Genomic DNA, 24,326 nt, shown 5'->3' with positions numbered 1-24,326 from the left:
AAAAGAGAGTGCCTTGGTTTTTCACAAGGTTTGACCTCTGAGGATGATGAAGATGTTGCAGTCAGAAGCTCTAAAAAGATTCCTATGCAAGGCTCCTCATTTGTAAGAATGGTACCTGTGATTCAGGGTCTTGAAAGTGGGGAGAGGGTGTAAGGAAACAATGGGGTGGGGGGGGATGGCAATGGGCTCCTGAGGACTCCAGTAGTGGTGCAAGATTTGTAACAGGAAGAGTTTTTATGTATAGTGGCTCTGCAGTAGCTTTCTAACCAGGATTCAGACCTTATGGCTCTCCCCACCCCACCAGCTTCCTCTCCTCCCCCCCCCTCCAAAAAAAATCACATATTGAGAAAAGAGAGGTTTTTTTAAACTACAGTAGTCTGATTTCCTAACTTTCAAACTTTTGTAATGGCAAAGTTCTAGTAATGTGTTAAATTAATAGATAACTTATTTTACAAACATATTCTGAACACATACACATATTGTTTTAATGAAGCATTTGGTAGCTTTGTCTGAGAATGTTATTAAAGCTCTTTAATTTGAGTAACGAGTGGATGTCTGTGAGCTTGGCCTGGCTCTTCTTTGTGCCATAACCTGTTATAGTGTGAATAGTTTCCTACTTTGTCTTTATATAATAAAAACTATATGGCTAGGTACTGACGTTTTAATTTGTTTTAAGATTGGTTGAAGGTAGAATATTGTGAAAATAGTCAAACTGACATTGCTATTGCATAGCTAAGCACTCAAAAGTCTGGAAATTACCAAATTTGAGTTACCCATAGAATGCTGTTCCTTGTGCATGTTCACTATGATACAGTCTTCAATTACATGGTCGCTTACTATTTCTCAAATAATAAAATAATAGGTGAGAGGTTTTTCGCAGGAGTGGGTGGGTGAAATTCTGTGGCCTGCATTGTGCAGGAGGTCAGACTAGATGATCATAATGGTCCCTTTTGACCTTAGTATCTATGAATCTATGAATACAGTTTTTTCCCCACAACTTTAGTTATACATACATGTACCATGTTTTAATAACTTTTTCAGTCTATACACTTGCACTGTTTTCATTCTTGTAATGATCCAATTTAGCTTTACTGACTTAGGCTTTTTTATATTAACAGTCATTATAATACTTAGCACTTGCATAGTGCATTTCATCCATAGAGCTCAATGTGCTTTTTCAAGGTGGTAAGCATTATTATCCCCATTTTACAGATGGGAAAACTGAGGCACAGAGAGATTAAGTGACTTGACCAAGGTCACACAACAAGGTGAGAAATTATCTTCTCTAAGTTATGTAATAATAATGTAATATTATTACATAATGTAATAACATTATTACATATTATTACATATTATTACTGACTAATTATTACATATTATTACATATTACATAATATTTACATTATTAATAATGTAATATTATGTAATAATAATGTAATAATTAGTCAGTGGCCATGTAATATTCAATGTTTTTCAACCAGCAGCAGATCCTTGCTTAGGCTCAGCACAGGGGAAGGAATATGTTGATGAGGAAGATACTTATCTGCACACATATGCATAAGTCTTTCTTTATTTGCAGTTCAGGGAATGAAGCTGAAGTAGATTTCAACCCTGCAATGAGCTATGTGTGGGCATTGAAGTGACTGGGGCTCTGCCTGGGCACAGGGGTCCACCTGCGTGGAGCTAATTGCAGGATTGGAGCCACTGCTACAAGTTTAGGTGGGCTCTACATGAGAAGCTAACTTTCATTATTATGCAGCATTTTATACTTCTGCCCCAGTCTTGCAAATATCTATGTATATTAGTAACTTGGCTCATGCAAATAGTACCATTGACTTCAATGCCTATTTTTCAGAATGGGACCCTTATTCTGTAATGTCTTGAATAAGACTAACTGGTGTACTTGTCATATAAATTACCTTTGTGGTCTCTGGGACACTGTATTATATGGTACTACTGTTAGCCGCACATAAACATTTATACAAAATGTATGTATTATACCGCATTATTTGAGAAACAGTTTGTCATCATGAAATTGAAGACTGTATTGTAAATATACGCATGGGAACAACCTTCAGATGGTGTGAGCAATCTTAGCATTATAATTTCCAGACTTTTTCAGGACTTAACTATGTAATGGTAGCATTCTCTTTAAATGTACTTAAAAATGTAATATTTTATGTGATTTAAAAGAGAAAAAGTTAGAAAAGATTAATTCCACTATTGGGCTAGGCACGACTCTTATGCGCTGTCTCATGCACTGTGGCTGCTACCATTAAAGCCAGTGGGAGTTTTGCCATTGACTTCGAGTGTAAGCACTTTATGAGGACTATACAAGGGACCCTCTCATGCATAGTTTAGGAAGTCTATAGGAAACCTTCGGTATATTTCCTTTTCACACCTAAATTTGGCGTGAGTGCATGCGTAGCACAGCTAACATGTGCATGTGCTGAGCTTAGATCTGTTCTTTTTTAAAATCTGGGGCCAGGTCTTCTGTTGGCATAAATTGTCATAGCTCCATGGAAGTCCATGAGCTACTCTGATTTACACTAGTGAGAATCTGGCCTCCAGTGTGCGTGCGCAAATATGACTTTGCAATGGGTAATAACTCATTCAAATAAAAACTAATTTTCACTGGAACACTTGAAGACGCTCCCATTGAGGACTATTACCATAGGAAACTTAACTTTGTGTCCTCTGAGCCCAGGTTAACAGTCTCAGGCTCACTGGGCTCATGCCACCACACTAAAAATAGCTGTTTGGACAGAGCTTTTAAGTTGTGTGTAGGTCTGGAACTCGGGTTCTGAAGCTTACCCTCCTCCCTAGACTTCAGAGTCTGAGCTGCAATGTCTACACGTCTGTGTTTAGTGCAGTAGTGCAAGCCCCGCGAGCCCGAGTCTCTTGACCCAGGCTCTGAGACTCACTACTTTGGCTGTGTATATGTACCCTCACTGGGGGAGTTTAAAAACCATGAAAAGGATTATTTTTTATTATTAATCTTCCTGACATGAAACAAGAGTAACTGATACTATATCGTCTTCCTGTGTTCTACTAGCAAACCTTGTTTACATTTGGAAGACATAGTAAACATAAAATATTGATAAATTCTTATAAAAGGTTATAGTAGGGTTTATTTTGATACATCATGTGCTATATTCCTAAGTGACATGGTTTTACAGATATCCTGTCATCTCTAAACACAACTTTTATATGAAAGAAAAATGCTTTGCAGGACGGCTTCTTTGGCTATGCATACACAACCCTATTTTCTCTGAAATTTCTCTCCAGTTCCAACAGTAGTAGCAGTGGTTGGAGCACCGAGATAGAATGTGCTGTCTAGCCCTGATGTGCTAGTGCCTTGGCTACACTAGTGCTCCAATAGTTCCTGCTGTTAGTGGAGCTGAGCTGGTAGTAGCAACGGTGGAAAATTTTAGCACATGATGCGTCAAAATAAACCCTACTGTAAATAAGAATTTATTAATATTTTATGTTTACTGTGTTTTCTTTTCTACATGAATGAATTCAATATGGTTTTAGAATACTTTAAAAATAGGGAACCATTTCATACATACGCAAAAATGTGTTAATTTTTCCCCAGTTTAAACGGTGACTTTTTATCATTTAAGAAGCTGTTTTTTTTTAAATTTGTTCACCATGATAAACTCGGACCTTAGTTATAAGCAGAGATCCTAATTTTCCATGATAACAAGAAAAACGAAACCAAAATTCTCTGTTTAAAAAAAAAAGTCTGTGTTTTTCCACAATTAAAATAAAACACTGTACCATAGTTTCCCTAGCCACAATATATACGGGTATCAGTTGAACACAATATTTTATTGATACAGAGGAACCCCTTTTATCAAGTCTAATTGGGACTGGGGCCAGATCAGATAATCAATAATTTGGATAATCCGGAGAGCATCAGCCCTGGGTAGCAGGGCTGCAACTTCAGCTGAAGCCTGAGCCACGCTGCCTGGGGCTGACAGCGGGAGTCCCGTCGCCTGGGGCTCGGGCTGTCAGTCCTGGTTCGGTTAATCCGGAGAGCTGGATAATGGAGGCTCGGATAAATGGGGTTCTACTACATAGGTTTTTATTCACAAAATGTAAAAACTAAAGATTCTCTGTAAAAATGCAAATTCCATGTTTTTCCATGGCAAATGGATGTCTAGAATCCCTGGTTATAAGCAACAGGAAATATGGGGTTAGAATAGATATGCTTAATGCAACCTAAACAACAAATCCTGCTGTCATATTTTATACAGTTATCAACAAATAGTGATAGTGTTTCTCATTGTTTCCTGTTATCACTTCCTTTCACTTTTGTACCAATATTTTATATTATTTTTGGAAATATCCCTGGTGATTTTAAGTTGTAAAGTCTGGAAATATATGTATTTACAAGAAAATTTCTTCCTTACAATTCTTGCTTTCAGTATAATAGATACCCACTGTCCTTTCCTGTAGTATTAGAGGTGGTCTGCTTTCCCTCTCATATTGTCCTACTGCTTCTCGAAGAAACTGCTGGTTTTGGTAGTTGTTAACTGAGTTTATACGACCTGCGTGTGAGGTGTCAAGAGCTCTGGATACAGAATATTATTATATTTTAAGCTGGTCAGAAAACAAGAGTTCACATTTTTTTCCCCTTCATTTGTCAAAAGAATTTAATCTTGATGAAAATTTTCTCACCAGGCCTAATTATAACTAATTACTTTTAATGCTCCATATCGTGAGTTATGCTGTACTTCAGGCAGAATTAGCCATAGAAGTAACCAAGATCAGGTCAATCCCATTCATTGACCTCTTCAGAAGAGCCTCTTTCCCCACTTTGTGTTGGCAGAAAAAGCAGTTGCTGTCTTGGAGAAATGTTTATATTTTGGCATTTTCAACTCAGATTATTTACTTCTTGAATGTCCAGTATTTTTCCTTCCCTTTTTTTTTATCTTGTCTTTTAAATACGTTTGGAAAATCTCTATTATATTGTATATTACACTTGATGAGAGGCATTTTATTTATCAGGTTGTCTTTTTTTATTGGCAAATATTCTTACTCTGGCCAAAATATATTTCAGTTATTCTTAACCATGCAAAAATACATTTTCTTTTTTAAAAATAGGGCATATAATCACAGTGTCTGTATATATGGGTACATGCAATGCTCTGTACTCCTGGTGTAGACAAATGCTAGGCTATTCACTGGAAATTGCATAGATGAGAACACAAAACCCAGGTTTTTACTGCATGTCAAAGTTTATTGTATAAGTGTAACAGTACAGATTGAACAGTCACTTTTGTTGTGAATCTGAGAACTTTTTCTTTTAATTACAGGAGCAGAACTGCAGCTTTGACAGATGCCAGGATTAGGACAATGAATGAAGTCATAGCTAGTATGAGGATAATAAAGATGTATGCCTGGGAAAAATCATTTTCAGAATTAGTTAGCAGTTTAAGAAGGTAATCCGTGTTTCACTGAAATTTATGCCATGGTATTTGATCTAAATTCATTTAAGTTTTTGGATTTAAAATCCAGAAATTTCCTAGAATCCTTGTAGAGCTTTGTAGTTTTTTTCTTCACCTCTGCATAAGGGGTGACAATATGAGTTTGTCTTGAGGGCAGAAAAAAATTCTTTGATGTTTATTAATTTGGTTTTTTGTAAGTGTGAATACAGAATCACCATTTTTCTTGTTTTCACATTTGGTTTATTGCCTATTAATCAGACGTCCTCTATTGATAAAGAGTTTCATCCTTGCAGTCCTGCTTACTGGCTCTCCTGACTTTAACCTGCAAAATATTTTTCTCTGGGGAGTAGCATGGGATTTCCTTTCTCACCTTAGCTATAAATCTAGAATCCTACAGAGGTTATACTTAGACTCCTTTTGTGTCCATCTGAAGTGTAGCCATCAGGCGAAGCCATTAGCCTGTGATCCCACTGAGGGTTACCAAAAGAAACTACACCATTTGCTCAAGAAAATCCCTGAAAAAGCACGAGAACAAATCCGCACAGACACACCCCTGGAACCCCAACCAGGGGTATTCTATCTGCTACCCAAGATCCATAAACCTGGAAATCCTGGACGCCCCATTATCTCAGGCATTGGCACCCTGACAGCAGGATTGTCTGGCTGTGTAGACTCCCTCCTCAGGCCCTACGCTACCAGCACTCCCAGCTACCTTTTGAGACACCACTGACTTCCAGAGGAAACTACAATCTATCAGTGATCTTCCTGAAAACACCATCCTGGTCACTATGGATGTAGAAGCCCTCTACACCAACATTCCACACAAAGATGGACTACAAGCCGTCAGGAACAGTATCCCTGATAATGTCACGGCAAACCTGGTGGCTAAACTTTGTGACTTTATCCTCACCCATAACTATGTCAGATTTGGGGACAATGTATACCTTCAAATCAGCGGCACTGCTATGGGTACCCGCATGGCCTCACAGTATGCCAACATTTTTAGGGCTGACTTAGAACAATGCTTCCTCAGCTCTCGTCCCCTAATGCCCCTATTCTACTTGCACTACACTGACGACATCTTCATCATCTAGACCCATGGAAAAGAAGCCCTTGAGGAATTCCACCAGGATTTCAACAATTTCCACCATCAACCTCTGCCTGGACCAGTCCACACAAGAGATCCACTTCCTGGACACTACGGTGCTAATAAGCGATGGTCACATAAACACCACCCTATACCGGAAACCTACTGACCACTATGCCTACCTACATGCCTCCAGCTTTCATCCAGGACACACCACACGATCCATTGTCTATAGCCAAGCTCTACGGTACAACCGCATTTGCTCCAACACCTCAGACCGAGACAAACACCTACAAGATCTCTATCAAGCGTTCTTACAACTACAATACCCATCTGACAGAGCCAGAAGAGTACCCAGAAGTCACCTACTACAGGACAGGCCAACGAAGAAAATAACAGAACACCACTAGCCATCCCCTTCAGCCCCCAACTAAAACCTCTCCAACGCATCATCAAGGATCTGCAACCTATCCTGAAGGATGACCCATCACTCTCACACATCTTGGGAGACAGGCCAGTCCCTGCTTACAGACAGCCCCCCAACCTGAAGCAAATACTCAACAGCAACCACATACCACACAACAGAACCACTAACCCAGGAACCTATCCTTGCAACAAAGCCCATTGCCAACTGTGTCCACATATCTATTCAGGGGACACCATCATAGAGCCTAATCAATTCAGCCACACTATCAGAGGCTCGTTCATCTGTACATCTACCAATGTGATATATGCCATCATGTGCCATCAATGCCCCTCTGCCATGTACATTGGCCAAACTGGACAGTCTCTTTGTAAAAGAATAAATGGACGCAAATCAGACGTCAAGAATTATAACATTCAAAAACCAGTTGGAGAACACTTCAATCTCTCTGGTCACTCAATTACAGACCTAAAAGTGGCCATTCTTCAACAACAAAACTTTGAAAACAGACTCCAACGAGAGACTGCTGAATTGGAATTAATTTGCAAACTGGATACAATTAATTTAGGCTTGAATAAAGACTGGGAGTGGATGGGTCATTACAGAAAGTAAAACTATTTCTCCCCGCTGTTCCTCAGACCTTCTTGTCAACTGCTGGAAATGGCCCACCTTAATTATCACTACAAAAGGTTCCTCCCCCCACCCCACCCCTGCTCTCCTGCTGGTAATAGCTCACCTTACCTGATCACTCTTGTTACAATGTGTATGGTAGCACCCATTGTTTCATTTTCTCTGTGTATATAAATCTCCCCACTGTATTTTCCACTGAATGAATCCGATGAAGTGAGCTGTAGCTCATGAAAGCTTATGCTCAAATAAATTTCTTAGTCTGTAAGGTGCCACAAAGAAGGTGCTCCTTTTCTTTTTGTGGATACAGACTAACACGGCTACTACTCTGAGACCTTTCTCAAGGGTGGCATTCTGTAGTTTAACCAGTCTGGGGCTGGATCTCTGGGCTGCAATCTCACTGTTTCCCTAACTGTTTGGTATCTGTAAACCTTTTCATTCAGGAGCCTCTGCCTGTTGCTGTTTGTGGTGGGAGAAGCAGAATTCCTGCTTGCTGCAGCTTCTGTGTCTCTCCCTGCATTTCTGTCAGTGCTCTCTCAACCTCCATATTGAATGACTAATTTATAAATGGAAATTAAAGATTTTGAAAATAAATTTTAGTTTGGAAAACATATGCTCCAGCAACCTTCAGATCTCTACGGGGAGATGAATTAGGTGAACAGCCTTGTATTCCTATGAACTGAATCGGTCCGCCCAGCACCGGGTTGGTAGTGTAATGGTTGGCAGAATAGCTGGCACAGAGGTCACAGCTGTGGATCACAGCTGTCAGGAACTAGATCAGCAGTTTTAGGAATAGGGCCCAAATCCAGTGAAGGATCTGGAACAAGAACAGGGAACATTGCGGGGCCTGTGATTCAGCCAGAGGAATTGGCAACCAACTAGCTACACAAGTTCATTTGGACCAGCATTCCATAGCTGAACTCGTATATTTTTTTCAGAATTGCATCAGTTTCTCAAAGTGATGCTTTGTATCCTGATTAAATTAGATACAAGAAAGCACTTCATTTTGCTCTTCCTCCTTTGGAAAAAAAGTAGTCTTATTTAGAGCTTTCCTTTCCTATAGCTGTTGGTGAAGAACCTTGCATTTAAATATTATTCTAAGCCCTATTTAGAAGCTCCTGTGTTATTGTTTTATTTTATTACTATTTGCCAAATGCAATACTGTTTTAGCAATCATTCTTGAGTACATTATTTTTAACATCATGTATCCTTGCATAAAAGCAATTAAAATATCCCAACAGTTAACAACAAAATGCTGAAACTGGGTGTTTTCCTATTATTAAAAGAAGTCCAGGATGAGAGTGAGCCTGTGTGTATGGTCTAATATAGTCATAGCTTTGAAACTATTTTGTGTTATGTTTTTAGGAAGGAGATTTCCATGGTTCTTAAAAGCTCCTATCTTCGAGGATTGAACTTGGCATCGTTCTTTGTTGCAAGCAAAATAACAGTTTTTCTGACTTTCATGACATATGTCCTACTTGGCAATGTTATTTCTGCAAGTCGGGTGTTCATGGCGGTGTCACTATATGGTGCAGTGAGACTGACTGTCACTCTCTTCTTCCCTGCGGCTGTTGAGAGAGCATCTGAGGCAATGATCAGCATACGACGAATCAAGGTACACTGAGAAACTGAGAAATTTTTGGATTTGATGTTTGATGGATATATATACTGTTCCATCAATATTTTAGCGTCGCCAAAACAAATTTTTGGATTTAATGTTTGACTTTATGTTGGAATTTGTGGCGTTTTGGATTCCTATGGCATGACCTTGTTCCAAAATAGACTATCCCATTTATTTGTATACAGTACTTTGGAAAATATCTGAATTACACTACAGTACTCTAAAGTACAATAGACCTATGTTTCTGGGGGTTGCGGGGAGGTTCTACAGCTTCCTTTCTGTTATATTTCAGGAGAGAATTCATACTAGAGAAGTACTTGCTTTAAAATTCAACAGCAAGGTCTCTTGAGTTTGCTTTGAGTAATATTGTAGTATATCACACTGCATCAAATACTTGTATATTAATTTTCTCTGGAGATATGATAAGGAGTTACACAATGTTATTTTATTTAAATATTTACTGCTAACTGCAAATTTCTTATGTTTCTTAAAGCTGCAACTATATTTTTGTGGTTAAATTCTTCCCTTCAGTGTGGAGGCACCAGTTGCAGCAGGGACTCAGTGCCAGCAGAGCCTCCTCAAAATTACAGCACTTAATTTTTGAAGTGCAGAATTAATTTTTTTGAGAATTTAGAAAGCTATTAATTAGTTTGTGTTAAAATGTAATTAAATACTGGGTCCTTTAAGGAAATTTTAGAATCCTGTCTCAGACCTCTTTTGGTCCCAAATGGTCTTCGTAATGGAATAACAAAGAGTGTTCAAACTTCCCATGTAGTGATAATTCATTGAAAATTTGGGTATTGGGTAAACTTGAAGAAAAATTTTAGGATTAAGGGTCTTTTTTTGCCAGTATTCTTCATAACTGAAAGTTTCTCCCTCAGCAGAGGGGAGAACGTTCTATTGCTCAGAATTCCACAATATGCTTTTTCAAAATGGCTGCCATCTCTTATTTTTCTCAGTGGGACTGAGGCAACAGGTTGCCTTTGGTGAAGATGGCCTACCGCCTCCGTGGCTGCTCCTGTGCTCCTCACAGGCTCATCTCTACTTCCTGATGACAGAGTGGGCCACCATCTTCTCTTGGGACAGCTTGGCTTCACTCCTGTTGGGAACAATGCAAGACAGTGGCCACTTTGAAAAAAGGCATCTTAGCTGTGCAGCTTTTGGCTTCAGTCCCATTGAAAACAATAGGAAAGGAACTCTTTGAAAGAGGTCAATTATCTTTGAATTTCTCCAGAGGAGGAGATTTCATTCTTCAGTCTCTGCTTACAGATAAACTTCTAGTTTCCATACTTAACCTAAGTTAATCCTAGGTGATACTACTCTTTCCTTTGATAATGGTACACCACTGCACAATAATGCGAAGTTGAATTAGTATACTGTGTTTGCAAACATAAGCTCAGAAAATTATTAGTAACTCAGTTTTTTCTACATACTTGCGTGGCCAGATCTTCTAAAAGTTAGCAACCTGTGTATTCTCATGGGTGTTAAGGGCTGATTGGTTGATGCTGCAGAATGTACTGGCATGGAGATGACCTGCAATGAGTCCTCTGTTCCCTTCCTATTATTGAGTCTCATAAAACTATAATAATTAAAAGTAAATTTTTCAAAAGTGCCCAAATCTTATTTTCAAAAATGATGAGCACTTAGTCTAAATCTCATTGACTTTCAGTGAGAGTTAGGAACCTAAGTGCCAAAATCAGTTTTGAAAATAGTGAAATGTCATCCCATATACAGAAGATAGTCGCATCCACTCTCAAGGACAATATCAAAATCCCTGTTCTAAAACAATGTCTGCTTCTCAAACTCCTATGGATGGCTTTTGGCAGCTTAACTCCTTTCAGCAGGGTAGATTCTTGAGGACAGAAGGTGCTAAGGAATATTTTGAGATCCCTGAGTTCTTTAAACTAAAAGTCAGTGAGACACTTTTGAAAATTTTACCATTGTGTTTTTCCTATAAATTCCTCAGAATTAGTCAAACAGCTTGTCCCCTTTGTTTTCATGATTTTTATTCAAAAAATCTTTTTCACATACCCCTATATGAGTTTTGTTTCCCTTGTCGTCTTTGTCTCTTTCTCTCTAGTTACTCTCTATCATTTCTGGAGCGAATCCCCAGTGTGTCTCTCATCTTCAGCCCCACCCAGCCAACTCTTCCGTTCCAACTCTTTTTTTTTTTTCTCCCTGTCCGCTATTCTATGTCTTGGAATTCTGGGGACTATTGCTATAGTGCTCCCTATTGGATTGTCAGCAAAAATCTCCTCCTCCTATACTAATCCTATCTGCATATTTTGAAGGAATATTGGTTAAAATAAAAGGAAAGCCCTTAACGTATAAATATAAGATTGTGCAATTGCTTAAACAAGCATCCACTTTCTGCAGTCTACCTATGGATGTCTAACTATGAATTCAACATCTGCTAACCAATCTTGGCTTCATAATCAACTATTCCAAGAGCTGCCTGATACCCGTTCAGAATATTTTCCATCCAAGAGCAGCCATTCTGGGGTTTCCTGGTTTACTGTGTCTCAGTAACTGCAGATCAAATATGTTTGTTTTATAAATAAAAAAGATACTTTTGGTAACTGTTAACCCTGAAAATTACCTCTGGGATCTGAAAGTCTACTTCTGTTCTTTCTGAATTGCACATCAACCATTGTTGCCTGGTGTCTTAAGTGTGTTAGAGGCTACAATACAATTGAGGTGTATGCTTGTGTACAATATGTAGTAGAGATTCTGTGACTGGAACTTAACAATTCCGTTGAGGAAACATGAGCCAAGAAGGAATGGTGTTCATTTCCTTGTATCCCAAGGACCATAGTGGCTGAGGGATTTAGCAACAGAAATAATGTAATCGTAAGCCTTGTCTTTTTTTGCATAAATTTCCCTAGCCTGGAAGGGAGATAAGGGGAATCCCTAGCCTGCCCTGTCTCCAGACAGTCCTATAAAAATCCACACAATCCTGGACCCCACGCTGAGGCCTTCATACATCACACAGGAGGGGAATAGTTTTAACTCTATAATTTTACTTGTCATATAATTTTTGACAGGTTTCCGTGCTCCCTTTCTATGTTGATGTGCCAATGAGAACCTGTTTCACACACTGTGCTGCTCTTTTTGTCTTGCCCCCTTTTTGTCCAGTCAGCAGGCCGTATGATTTTGGAAGTCCATCCTACTCTTTTCTCCTTTTCTGTGACCTTTAGATATCATGTTTAGATACAGGTATATTTTGTCACCATCGGCTACTTTGGAAAAAAAGTTTTTTTAAAAAATTGATTTAATTTATGCTTACTGGAAACATTAAAAATAAATGAATAGCTATAGCTTTCATGCCTTTTCCTCCTTTTAAGAGGAAAATATGTTTTATGCATTTAGTGCAATACTAAATAAAGTCTAGTAAACAGGTCCACAAATTCTGAATGACAGAAGGATAAAGAACTGTTAACATGCAATTTTAGATAATTTTTTATCTAGTTGGTCCTTTTCCAAATAAAGGCATTAAATAATTGTGCAAAGGCTTACTGACCAAAAAAGAAGTGTTAATACATACATATATATAGACATACATGGATTTTTCTCATTTTTAGAGGAAAATAGTATTAACACAGTACATTTCTAAAGAAAGTCATTAAATAATTTACAAGAATCTTAGTAATGATAGTATACAGTGTTAATGCATAAATATGTTAACTGCATTTTTCACTTTTTTTAGAGAAAGATATCTTTATATGTAGTTAGTGTATTTTTAAATGAAAGCTTTAATGTCAGAGGAATAAAGGAGAAGTGTTAATACATACATAAATACACACCCACACACACACTTCTTCTTTTTAGAGGAAAATATTTTTATGCATTTAGTACATTTCTAAATAGCCGTCAAAGCCTTAATGTTAGAGGAATAAAGGATTATTATATAAAATCATGCATTTTTAGCAGAAAATATTCTTTCATCCAGGTAATACAATTCTAAAGTAAGTCTTGTAATAAACAGGTATACAAAGTCTAAATGACGGATGAATAAAGAAGAGTTAATACATTTTTACCTAAAAGTATTTTATCGATTGAGTACTTTCTAAATAAAATCTACTAAGTAGTTGTAGAAATGCTTACTACCAGAGGAATAAAGTAGGTGTGTGTGTGTGTGTAAAATCATTTTTGATAGGAAAATATTCTTATTTGCAGTTAGTACATTTCTAAAAAAGTAAAATTGCACAAAGATTTCAAAGTATTAGTGACAAAGAGACAGAATATAACTGTAGAGTTAGTTACGTTGTGCAGTGTAGAGTTGTTCTACAGCCTCTTTTCAGAGGTGACCAAGAAAGTTTTTTTAAAGTACAGCTAAAAAAGACAGAGAGAAGTGAAACTTCCCTCACCCCTGCCCACCGACAAATCATGTGGCAGAAACCCCTGATCTGAGAGCTTGCAACAAACCCTACCTCATTGGCCTAGCCTAACAGAAGGTATTCTTTAATGAGTGGGCTTTCTGCAGACTCTCATTGTTGGGATTCCCCTGAGATATCTTCCACTCAGTTCCCCAAGAATCCAGCCCGACTCCAGTTCGTCACTCAGGTTCCTGTATCTGGCATACAGAAAAGCTACATGGAGTTGAACAGACACAGGCATAGGAGATACGTATAGGGCGTATCATACATCTAAAGTTACACAGTAAACCTCTTCCTTTTTATATATTTATACATTATATCACATGTTCTGGGATTGGCTTGGTAACTTTGTAGGAGCCAATCCCTGTACAACATATTCTGTCCATGCACAACTTACTATTTATATCATCCTATGTTCCAGGCTTATCTTGTCCATGGTAAATGATTCCCTGGGTGTTTCCCCTTACCTTAGCTAGTATAGACATTCTGTGTCCAGCCTGCTTATCCATTTTCCTCCCTATTCCTGTCTCCAAGAAATGAGGCCTCATTCATAATTGTTCATGTCAAGCCAAGCCTACACATACATCATAGAATATCAAGTTGCATTGCATTTTCCTGATCTAGTCTGAAGGTTTTTATAACCCCACAGCTTTTTATGGGATTATTCACTGTATCATATTAATATATAAGTTAAAGGGGATAAAACAAAAACAAAAACTAAACAAAAAATAAGCAAAATAAGTATGCAGAAAGACTTCTATCAAACTCTTTACAAAACCTGTGTAAATTTATCAATTAGCCTTATTTGCTTTTTTAATTCTGGAACAGGAATAAAACTTCTTTTTTCTTTCACACAATTCCTTTAGCATTTCTTTTTAAACAGACTGATAGAGAGACCATAATGGGAATACATGTCTAACCTGCACTCCAATTTCTCTTATTCCATTTACTCAAATTAAGGTATTTCTTCATAACCTGTAATATATTTGTTGGAAATTAGCACCTATTGTCTTCAGCTGTATTGGAGGGCTCTTCATTTTAGTGAAGTTTTTGAAGGACAGATAAATGTTAAAAAAAAAAAAAATGTTTAGCAAAACATACAACATGCAAACACAGAACACCACTCACAAGCACCCTCCCCTGCCCTACTTCCTAAAAGAGTTAAGTATACATTCAAGCCCACTTCTGTATTATAGATACACCACTCTAAGCATACATTCAGTTAGAACAAGGTTTCTCACTCCGTAGGTCAGGACCCAAAATTGGGTCTCCAAAATGTTTCAAAGGGGTCATGTAGCAGCTCCAATGGCTTCTGTCCCATGGGGCTGGCTGGGCTTGCCTTCCTGGTCCAGGGACTGCAACCTCTGGGTCCCAGCACCACTCAGGTTTGGCCCAGCTGTCATGATGATGGTCGTGTGGGTAGGCCAAATTTGAGTGAATTGTATTGCAATTCCACTTCTCACAAATTTATTTCAGTCAGCGGGGGGGAGGGGCAAACCTGATCAGTGTTGCAACCCCAGAGAGAGCCAAGCCCAGTCAGCTCCACAGCACAGGAGCTGCAGAACCTGCCACTGTGGGGTGAGTGCTGGGCAGACCCCAATCACCGCCCCCCAGGGGACAGGACATGACCAAAATCACTCTGGGGCCTCCACTCCCGGACTATTTACTGGGATGCGACAGGCCATAAACATTTACAAATGGGCCCTGAGCCCAAAAAAGTTGAGAACCACTGAATTAGAAAGCCTGGGCTAGTGACAAAAGGGGGAGAGGGGTGATGTGTAAAAGGGGTGCTCATTAGTGCAATATCCCAGAAAGGGGTGTGGAAACCTGTCATATTATGTGATGAGTAAAGATATAGAGTCAAAACTACTGACAGGTGGGTAAAGGTGCTATAGATGGGGCAGAAAGAGTGGGGAGACCCATATTGTTTTATTGTAAAAATTTCAAAATAAAAATTCAGCTGATTTTGAAGTTCAGATTATGGTACCGACTTTCTCATAAGAGTTCTTAACAAAAAAAAATCCTGAAACCTCATTGGAAGTATTTTTATTCCATGAAATGCACACTTCTGGATAGTATTGCTGGTGGAACAATAGGTAAATGCACAGTTATGGTTAGTTAATTATGGGATACTGTTTGAAGTTTTTGTACGTTGCTTTGGAAACATAATTCCTAGGTCAGAGTACTTTGTCACATATCGTTTCCATTTTTGTACTGTATACCCAGAAACACTTTTATTTTTAATTCACTTTTCTGAGTCCTGTTAAGCAATCCCTGTTTTTTTCTTTTACTACAGAACTTTCTAATACTTGATGAGGTTTCACAGTTCAATCTGCAATTGGAGAATAGCAACGAAAATGTCCTACTTCATGTTCAAGACTTGACTTGTTATTGGGATAAGGTAAATCTCCCTCCGCAAAACCTCATGGATATAGGGTTTTTTTTAAACATATTGAATTTGGTGCTGCAAGTATTTTGAGTCTAAATAAGGTAGTGGGTATATTGTACAATACATTCAATACACAAACTTCATATATAACCTCTTACATATATGTGAAACCATTTAGCGGGTGAAGTCAAAACTAAAGAATAGCTATGAAAACACTATCAAATTAGATTAATTATAAAATACAGCGATCTCTAAATGTTAAAACTAGTTATAAAAGAAGCTACTGTTCTATGTGACAATTTCTCTCAGCTTGGTTGAATAGCACTCTGCTGTCACGCTGATACTCTGAATCCTAACTCTGATTTGTTGCTAGTCAAGGACACAAAACGTAAAATGGAGTATAATGCTCCTTTCTGGTGACCTTTTTATAGTACATTATCAGGTTTTAGTCTTTCATGTGATTCAGAACAACTGACTGCAGATCAGCCATTGGTCTAGAAACAGCATGATGCACTGCCACGCACATTGGGGTTGAGAGCAGGAGCTCACCATGGCGAACCTGGAGCATTTTGTTCTTTTAATTACAATGGCAGCCGCAGAGTTCATTTACAGATTACTCTTTATGTAAAAAGGGCTAAAAACGCTTCATAAACTCAAAGTGGTGTTTAAAAAAGGTATTACATAGGTGATAAATCTATTACATGGACTATTTGGGTTTTTTTTGAAAAAAGATGGTAAGGTACCTTTTTCATTTTAAAACTAGCAATGCTGTGTCAAACAGCAGTCTATTGTGCATTTTGAAACCTTCATAGTTTCTCTTATGGAATGCATCTGGCAGTGCACAGTGACTTCTATCTGTAGTTGTAAGGAATCTTGAAGGTCCAAGAATTATAATGTATATAAATGTAATGTTATCCATAAGATATGCCACATGGCTCTCCCAGTCTGACTTCAAACCCCCTCCTCCCCCAAAGAAGTTACTTTGTTTTTATATATAATAATTTATTTCAGTTGTGCAGTTCAACGTTAGTCCCTCGTTGATGTCTTTATTCAGTAAAATCAGTTTAATAACAGTATTTTTGATGTGAGAGGACATACAAGCTTTTGTTACTATGGGCTTTAAAGAAATAGATGGAACTTTCAAATCTGTGTCAGAAAATGTTTTGCTTGAACATGGTTTCACAGTGTGATTTAGCATTTTGTCTTGTATCTTTTTGTCAATATACTGGCCATTTGTGATTTGATGACAGATTACAACATATCATGATGCTGTCTCTGCCATCTCCTTCTGCGCTCCCACAGACATTTTCCGCTTTTTTTGGTTGTTTTTTGATTAAAAGTCTTCACATTTCTTATAATGGGCCTGATCCAAACCCTGCTGATGTCAAAAGAAGAATTATCACCCCCTTACATACAGAGCCTGCCACTTAATTCTGTGGGCTTTGGATTCGATCCAGTGTAAAGAAATACCATTCCCATATGTCTTCTCCTAGTTTGTCTTGAGAGAGGGCCAGGATTCTGATGGGGGTCAAGATTGAGGTGCATTGCCAGAACTGTAAGGGGCGAATCTTACATACTAACATTTGCCTGAACTCTGCATGGTTCTGATCAGTGCTATCTGTGTCACATACTCGGGCCAAATTCAAAATATATTAAGAAAACTCCTCTATTTGGTTTACTGTGAGTTGTGTATACGTCTGTAAGTTTTGTCACGGAGTTCTGATTTCTCACATAATTTCTGTGGGGGAAAAAAAAAGGGACCTCTAGGGTTTTACATAGTCATGGGCTGTTTCACCCTGATCTGATGACTGCTGAGCAAGACTCTTCCATGGATGTATACACATTTAGCTCTTTTTGTGTATGTAACTGGCTATCTTTATAGCCTTTAAACTATTAATAATAATGATTTTACATTTTTCCTGATGAACAATGTTTATTAAAAAGAATGTATGGCTTGAACTTTCCTTTTTATTAGAACTAAAATTAACTTCTGCATTTTTGCTGTAACTTTTCCCATATCATACAATGATGAATCACCAGTTTTGGACAATGTACACACAAGGAAAGATTTTATTCTTTTTTTTTTTAGCCAGTTAAATTAACCATCTAATGATAGGAAATAGCTTTCATGTGTGTCTTTTTAATTTGTGTCCTGTACAGCGCCAAGCACACTGTTGGCACTTACAAGTAATACATATTGTTTTTGTTAGTGGAAACACTTTTTCAAATAAATGTTTCAGTAAGTAGAGTATTTCAACAAACCATCTGTTGAAATCATGTTGATTATTTAATGACACTAATAACATGTTACAAATATTGTAAGTATTGTGTGCATATTTGTGTGAAATAATCTAGGGAAGATCAAAATATCCCTTTGTACAATTGTTATACATTCTTAAGCACTGTACCCTCAGGCAAGTTGCACAGCATTCAAGCCCAACCAGTATGATGACTAGAATTAGTCTTAATATGCTGGCTAAAATTAATCTCAAGTTGCAGTTTTTATTTTAATTTTTAATTAGAATAAGGAGGTGAGAGTACTCATTTGGAATGAAGTTGTCTTAAGTTTTTAGTAATGTTACAAAATAGTTTATTAGGGGAGTTTTGCTGAAAAGATCATGGAGAAAGATAAGTTATAAAACACTTGTAATTTCATCAAAATATCAAGTTTGATAAAGGTAGCAGTATTAATGTAATATGCTTTGACTGCTGAAAGGCATTTGACTTTGTACCACGTGACATTTTGATTAAAAAGCCTAGAACAATATAGAATGAACATGGCACACATTAAATGGATTAATAGGCTGGCTAACTGATATATTGTCTCAAAATATATTTGTAAAAAGGGAATCATCATTGAATGGGTATGTTTCTGGTGGCATCCCACAGGGATCTGTTCTTGGCCTATGCTATTTAATATTTTTATTAATGATCTGGAAGAAAACATAAAATCATCACTGATAAAGTTTGCAGATGACTCAAAATTTGGGGGAGTTACTGGTAAATAATGGGGAGGACAGGTCACTGATACAGAGCGATCTGAATCTCTTGGTAAGCTGTGGTCAAGCAAACGATGTGTGTTTTAATATGCCTAAATATAAAGCTGTACATCTAGGAACAAAGAATGTAGGCCATACTTATAAACTGGGGGATTCTATCCTGGGAAGCAGTGACTCTGCAGAAGATTTGGAAGTCATAGGAAACTGTCAGCTGAACATGAGCTCCCTGTGCCACACTGTGGCCAAAAGAGCTAATGCAATGCTTCGATCATAAACAGGGGAAACTGGGTTTGGAGTAGAGAGTTTATTTTACCTCTGTATTTGCACTGGTGTGACTGCTTCTGCAATACTGTGTCCAGTTCTGGTAAACACTGACAAATGGGTCATTATAGCTGCTATAATGTATTTTATGGAATCACTTTCTAAATAAATAAACATATATGTTCCAGGTCCCTAGCTGGTGTAAACTGGCATCGCTCTATTGAACTAAACACCAGCAGAGATCCTAGACTGTTTATGCTGGATTGAGAAATCAATTTATAAAAATACCCTGTTGCTGCCACCTTGTGGGGATTAATTATTATCGTTAAAACGATGGATCGTGGCCGTAAGGAGTTTACAATTTAGAAAAGGAATGAATCTCCATTTTGCTAGAAACTGAAATGTTACAATTAAAGGTTGGAAGGAGAGATGCAAAGCATGTGGACAAATGCTCTGTATGAACTGAAGAAGATTTAGACTAGAAATAAATATTTAACAGTTTCATGTTTATTAAGTGTGTGGATTTATCTGCTAGTTTATGTATACTATTCTACTTTTTAAAAGACATTTTTGATATATTTTTCAGTACTGAGAAAAATTAACTTATTTTTCCCTTTATAAATTCATAGAATTTGGAAATCCCAACCCTTCAGCAACTTTCTTTTACTGTCAGACCAGGAGAATTATTGGCTGTGATTGGCCCTGTAGGAGCTGGGAAAGTAAGTCATAATGTGTTGGCCTGTTTTACATTGTTTTTGCTACAGTTCCGTTGGATATATGCATTCAAGTTTTATGAATTTCTTATGTTGTGTTGTATAATACATTTAGGTGCGCATACTGGAGTACAGAGTAGTTAGGGTAATGCCACTTACTGTGAAGAATATGGTTTGAGGTTCAAAATTAAGACACCCCCCCTCCCCCAATGCTTCACTTTCAGTATAAATGTGACGGATACCAGTACATGTGTTCCTGTTTGGGTAAATGGATGAAATGTCTTACTTCATAGTGTGTTGGTTTTAGAATTCTTTTTTGTCCCATTATGTTACAATTTACAAAATGAAGCTTTTAATACAATAAAAATGGCAAAGTATTTTAAAAATGATATAACCAACTAAGTTAAAGGATGAAATTTTCAAAAGTACCTAAGTGACTTCAAATTTCAGTCCCATTGAGAATTAGGTAACTTTGGAGCTTACATCTCATTGACTCTCAATGGGACTGAAGTTCTGAAGTCACTTAAGTGCGTTAGCAAATTTTATCCAAAGTTTTTTTTTACACATTAAAATGAAAAATTAGTTTCTGAATCTGAAGTGGGGGCATGTATCATTTCTTTTCTGCATGTTCTTTATAGTGTTCAAAAACTGAGTTTAACAACTTTTGTTTTAAACTACCAACCAAACAATAAACTCTCTTGCAGTCATCTCTCTTAAGTGCTGTACTCGGCGAACTGCCTAAAGACAAAGGTTTGATGGATGTTAGAGGAAGAATAGCCTATGTTTCTCAGCAACCATGGGTATTTCCTGGCACCGTGAGAAATAATATACTATTTGGCAGAGAATATGAGAAAGAAAAGTATGAAAAAGTTCTAAAAGTTTGTGCTCTTAAAAAAGTAAGTGATTTTCTTTTGAATGTTGATTCTGTTTTAGCAACAGCCAACTTTGTTTTTCACTTTAATGTTATTGCTATGATAGCTAGTATCTGTTGTGATATGTAATTTATAGAATTAGTTACCAATTTACTTGTGAGATAGATGAATCCTATAATTTAACACCGTACATAGTTGTTTTGTGAGATTTAGGTATAAGAGCAAATTCTTGTAATTCATAATAAATTCACTAGAGGGAGATTGATTTTCTGAGAAGCTAGGACAAATTTGACAGGAAAAAGCTAGTTCCAAATATTTTGTATGATAATGAGTTTTAGCCATGTTAATTGCTTTTATAATAGATGCTTAGAGGAGCTAACTGCCTAAATGAGCTAACAAGGTAGAAACAAACATTCATAACTGATGCCACTTGCCACTTTTGTTTTGCAAATAACCTTTACAGAATGCTATACTCCCTTTAAGATGTACAGTGTGCATATTGCAAAGTGATATTCATAGCTCCTTAACACTATAGACTGGAGAACCTGCTGAGCCCTTGTAGCCTTGTGGAAAAAATGTTTTTGAAAGGGGTGTGTGTGTATGTATGTATGTATGTATAGAAGGCATTTGTCACGTGTGATACAGAAGAGGGTTAAATCTATTTGTCAAGAAATAGACATTTTGCTTGATAGCTAAAAGGTATTATTTTGCTGCATATCCTGCAGCATGTTATGATATTCCTATCAGCAGTAATACAGGTGAAAACTAGACTTTTACTGTAATGGAAAATCTTTTTTGCAAGGTTGTTTTACACACTGTAGATAGAACTTCTTTAATCTCTCCTGCTGTTGTGTAATTTAGATCAACCCCCCCCACCCCCAGAGTAGACCAGGGCTTAGTAACTACTAAATACTTTGGGAAAGTAATTTTGATTCAGATGTGGGAGATATTCCTTTTGTAAAGAATTTTTACCACTGTATGTTCTCTATATTCACAGGACATGGGATTGTTAGAAGATGGTGACCTAACCATGATAGGAGATCGTGGAGCTACATTGAGTGGTGGACAGAAAGCCCGTGTAAATCTTGCTAGGTAAAAATTGTTATTTCTCGTAATACCTGTTGGTACCTATCATAGACACTAGTGACTAATATAAGCAAGTTGACTGTAAGAATGTATTTGGCACTGACTTGACTAACATTTCTTTAAATGTTGTAGAGCGGTGTATCAGGATGCAGACATCTACCTCTTGGATGATCCACTGAGTGCAGTAGATGCAGAAGTTAGCAGACACTTATTTGAAAAGTATGTTACTATTTTGTTTTTCTTTGAATTTTAATTTAGATACACTGATTCCAAACAGGGAAATTTAGAAAAATATTGTTTTTAGAGACAATTCTCCTTCTGTACCTTATATTATCAGTATTTTCTTCCTGAACTTATTCTTTAAGATATTTGTATGAAAGCAGTTAATCTGTTCGTGCTGTTTCGTTCCTCACTTGAATCTATAATCTGTTTTTGAGGCCATAATAAATAGGACTATATGTTTTTTAAGGAAAAACATGCCATTTTTCTTGGAGCAAAATGGCAAATTTCATAATGCAATATTACATTTGGTAAGCTAGTTTTAGTCCCTAGTACCAACCAAACATTAGTTTATAATGTTACACTCTATACCTGAAGAAAGAAACAAAGAATTGTCATTCATTTTTTACATCATTAGAGCTTTATGTTGTTAAACTGCAACTGTTTGTTCTAAAAAAGAAAAGGAGTACTTGTGGCACCTTAGAGACTAACCAATTTATTTGAGCATGAGCTTTCGTGAGCTACAGCTCACTTCATCGGATGCATACTGTGGAAACTGCAGAAGACATTATATACACAGAGACCATGAAACAATACCTCCTCCCACCCCACTCTCCTGCTGGTAATAGCTTATCTAAAGTGATCAACAAGTTGGGCCATTTCCAGCACAAATCCAGGTTTTCTCACCCTCCACCCCACCCCCCCCAAACTCACTCTCCTGCTGGTAATAGCCCATCCAAAGTGACCACTCTCTTTAAAATGTGTATGATAATCAAGGTGGGCCATTTCCAGCACAAATCCAGGTTTTCTCACCCTCCCACCCCCCTCCAAAAACCACACACACAAACTCACTCTCCTGCTGGTAATAGCTTATCCAAAGTGACCCCTCTCCTCACAATGTGTATGAAAATCAAGGTGGGCCATTTCCAGCACAAATCCAGGTTTTCTCACCCCCCTCCAAAAACCCCACACACAAACTCACTCTCCTGCTGGTAATAGCTTATCCAAAGCGACCACTCTCCCTACAATGTGCATGATAATCAAGGGGGGCCATTTCCAGCATAAATCCAAGTTTAACCAGAACGTCGGGGCGGGGGGGGGGAAGGTAGCCTATTTCCCCTTGTTTTTTTCTACCCTCCCCCCCGACGTTCTGGTTAAACTTGGATTTATGCTGGAAATGGCCCATCTTGATTATCATGCACATTGTAAGGAGAGTGGTCAGTTTGGATGAGCTATTGCCAGCAGGAGAGTGAGTTTGTGTGTGTGTGGGGGTGGGGGGGTGGGATGGGGTGGGGTGTTGAGAAAACCTGGATTTGTGCTGGAAATGGCCCAACTTGATGATCACTTTAGATAAGCTATTACCAGCAGGAGAGTGGGGTGGGAGGAGGTATTGTTTCATGGTCTCTGTGTGTATAATGTCTTCTGCAGTTTCCACGGTATGCATCCGATGAAGTGAGCTGTAGCTCACAAAAGCTCATGCTCAAATAAATTGGTTAGTCTCTAAGGTGCCACAAGTACTCCTTTTCTTTTTGCGAATACAGACTAACAAGGCTGTTACTCTGAAACCTGTTTGTTCTAAGTGGCTAGGAAAAACATCTCCCTTCTCTTTTAAATTCTTGAATGATTTTCCTCTTCCCTCATTCTTTATAGTTTAAGCCATCTCAGGCAGATGAAATAAGGAGTCATGTCCTGTTGACTAGACACTTGAGAGCAGTATGAGGAGAAAGGAAATAGAAAACACATTTACCATAGAAGAAAGGGGAATCTAGCCCTTCCCTCATCCCCAAGGAAAATAGAACTGTTCTTTGTGAGAATCATGTTCCCTTTCTCATAAATTACTGTGTTTTTTTTTTCTTTTCTCCCATTTCTGCTTTCAGAGGTTTGCTCTGCAAACCCAGATAACTCAAGAACAGTCGAGTAGGCCAATGTACCTGGTATGCTCCTATCTCTGTTGACAGGTCTCATCCAAGGCCTGTTGCAAGTCTAAAGAAAGATTCCCGTTGACTTCAGTGGGCTTTGGATGAGGCCCTAAACAAGATTGTTTTCTTGATCAAGATTTTCTTTAGTGGATGCAAATTCAATCTGGCACACACTTTCATAGCCATGCAGAAAAGTAACGTGTAGGTTAGATAATTATACATCTGAATACCTATTGGTGTAGGCAGTTCTCTGATTTGCAGCTGCATTTTCAGACCA

General features: G+C 37.8%; 1 protein-coding gene across 12 annotated transcripts in view; it reads left to right on the top strand.

Moving 5' to 3' along the window:
• The window catches only part of ABCC4 (ATP binding cassette subfamily C member 4 (PEL blood group)), a 214,443-nt gene that overhangs the window by 44,448 nt on the left and 145,669 nt on the right, over positions 1-24,326 (top strand). For all 12 annotated transcript variants that reach the window (XM_073347903.1, XM_073347850.1, XM_073347858.1 and 9 more), the window contains 7 exons: positions 5,325-5,450; positions 8,960-9,209; positions 15,888-15,992; positions 19,870-19,959; positions 20,658-20,849; positions 21,823-21,917; positions 22,044-22,130. In XM_073347903.1, coding sequence (XP_073204004.1) covers positions 5,325-5,450; positions 8,960-9,209; positions 15,888-15,992; positions 19,870-19,959; positions 20,658-20,849; positions 21,823-21,917; positions 22,044-22,130 — 945 coding nt within the window. The remainder of the gene's footprint in view (positions 1-5,324; positions 5,451-8,959; positions 9,210-15,887; positions 15,993-19,869; positions 19,960-20,657; positions 20,850-21,822; positions 21,918-22,043; positions 22,131-24,326) is intronic.

The sequence above is a fragment of the Lepidochelys kempii genome, chromosome 1, assembly GCF_965140265.1.
Source record: "Lepidochelys kempii isolate rLepKem1 chromosome 1, rLepKem1.hap2, whole genome shotgun sequence".
In the NCBI taxonomy this organism is placed as follows: Eukaryota; Metazoa; Chordata; order Testudines; family Cheloniidae; genus Lepidochelys; species Lepidochelys kempii.
The sequence above is the reverse complement of the archived record's forward strand: the minus strand, read 5'-3'. Positions and strand labels throughout refer to the sequence as shown.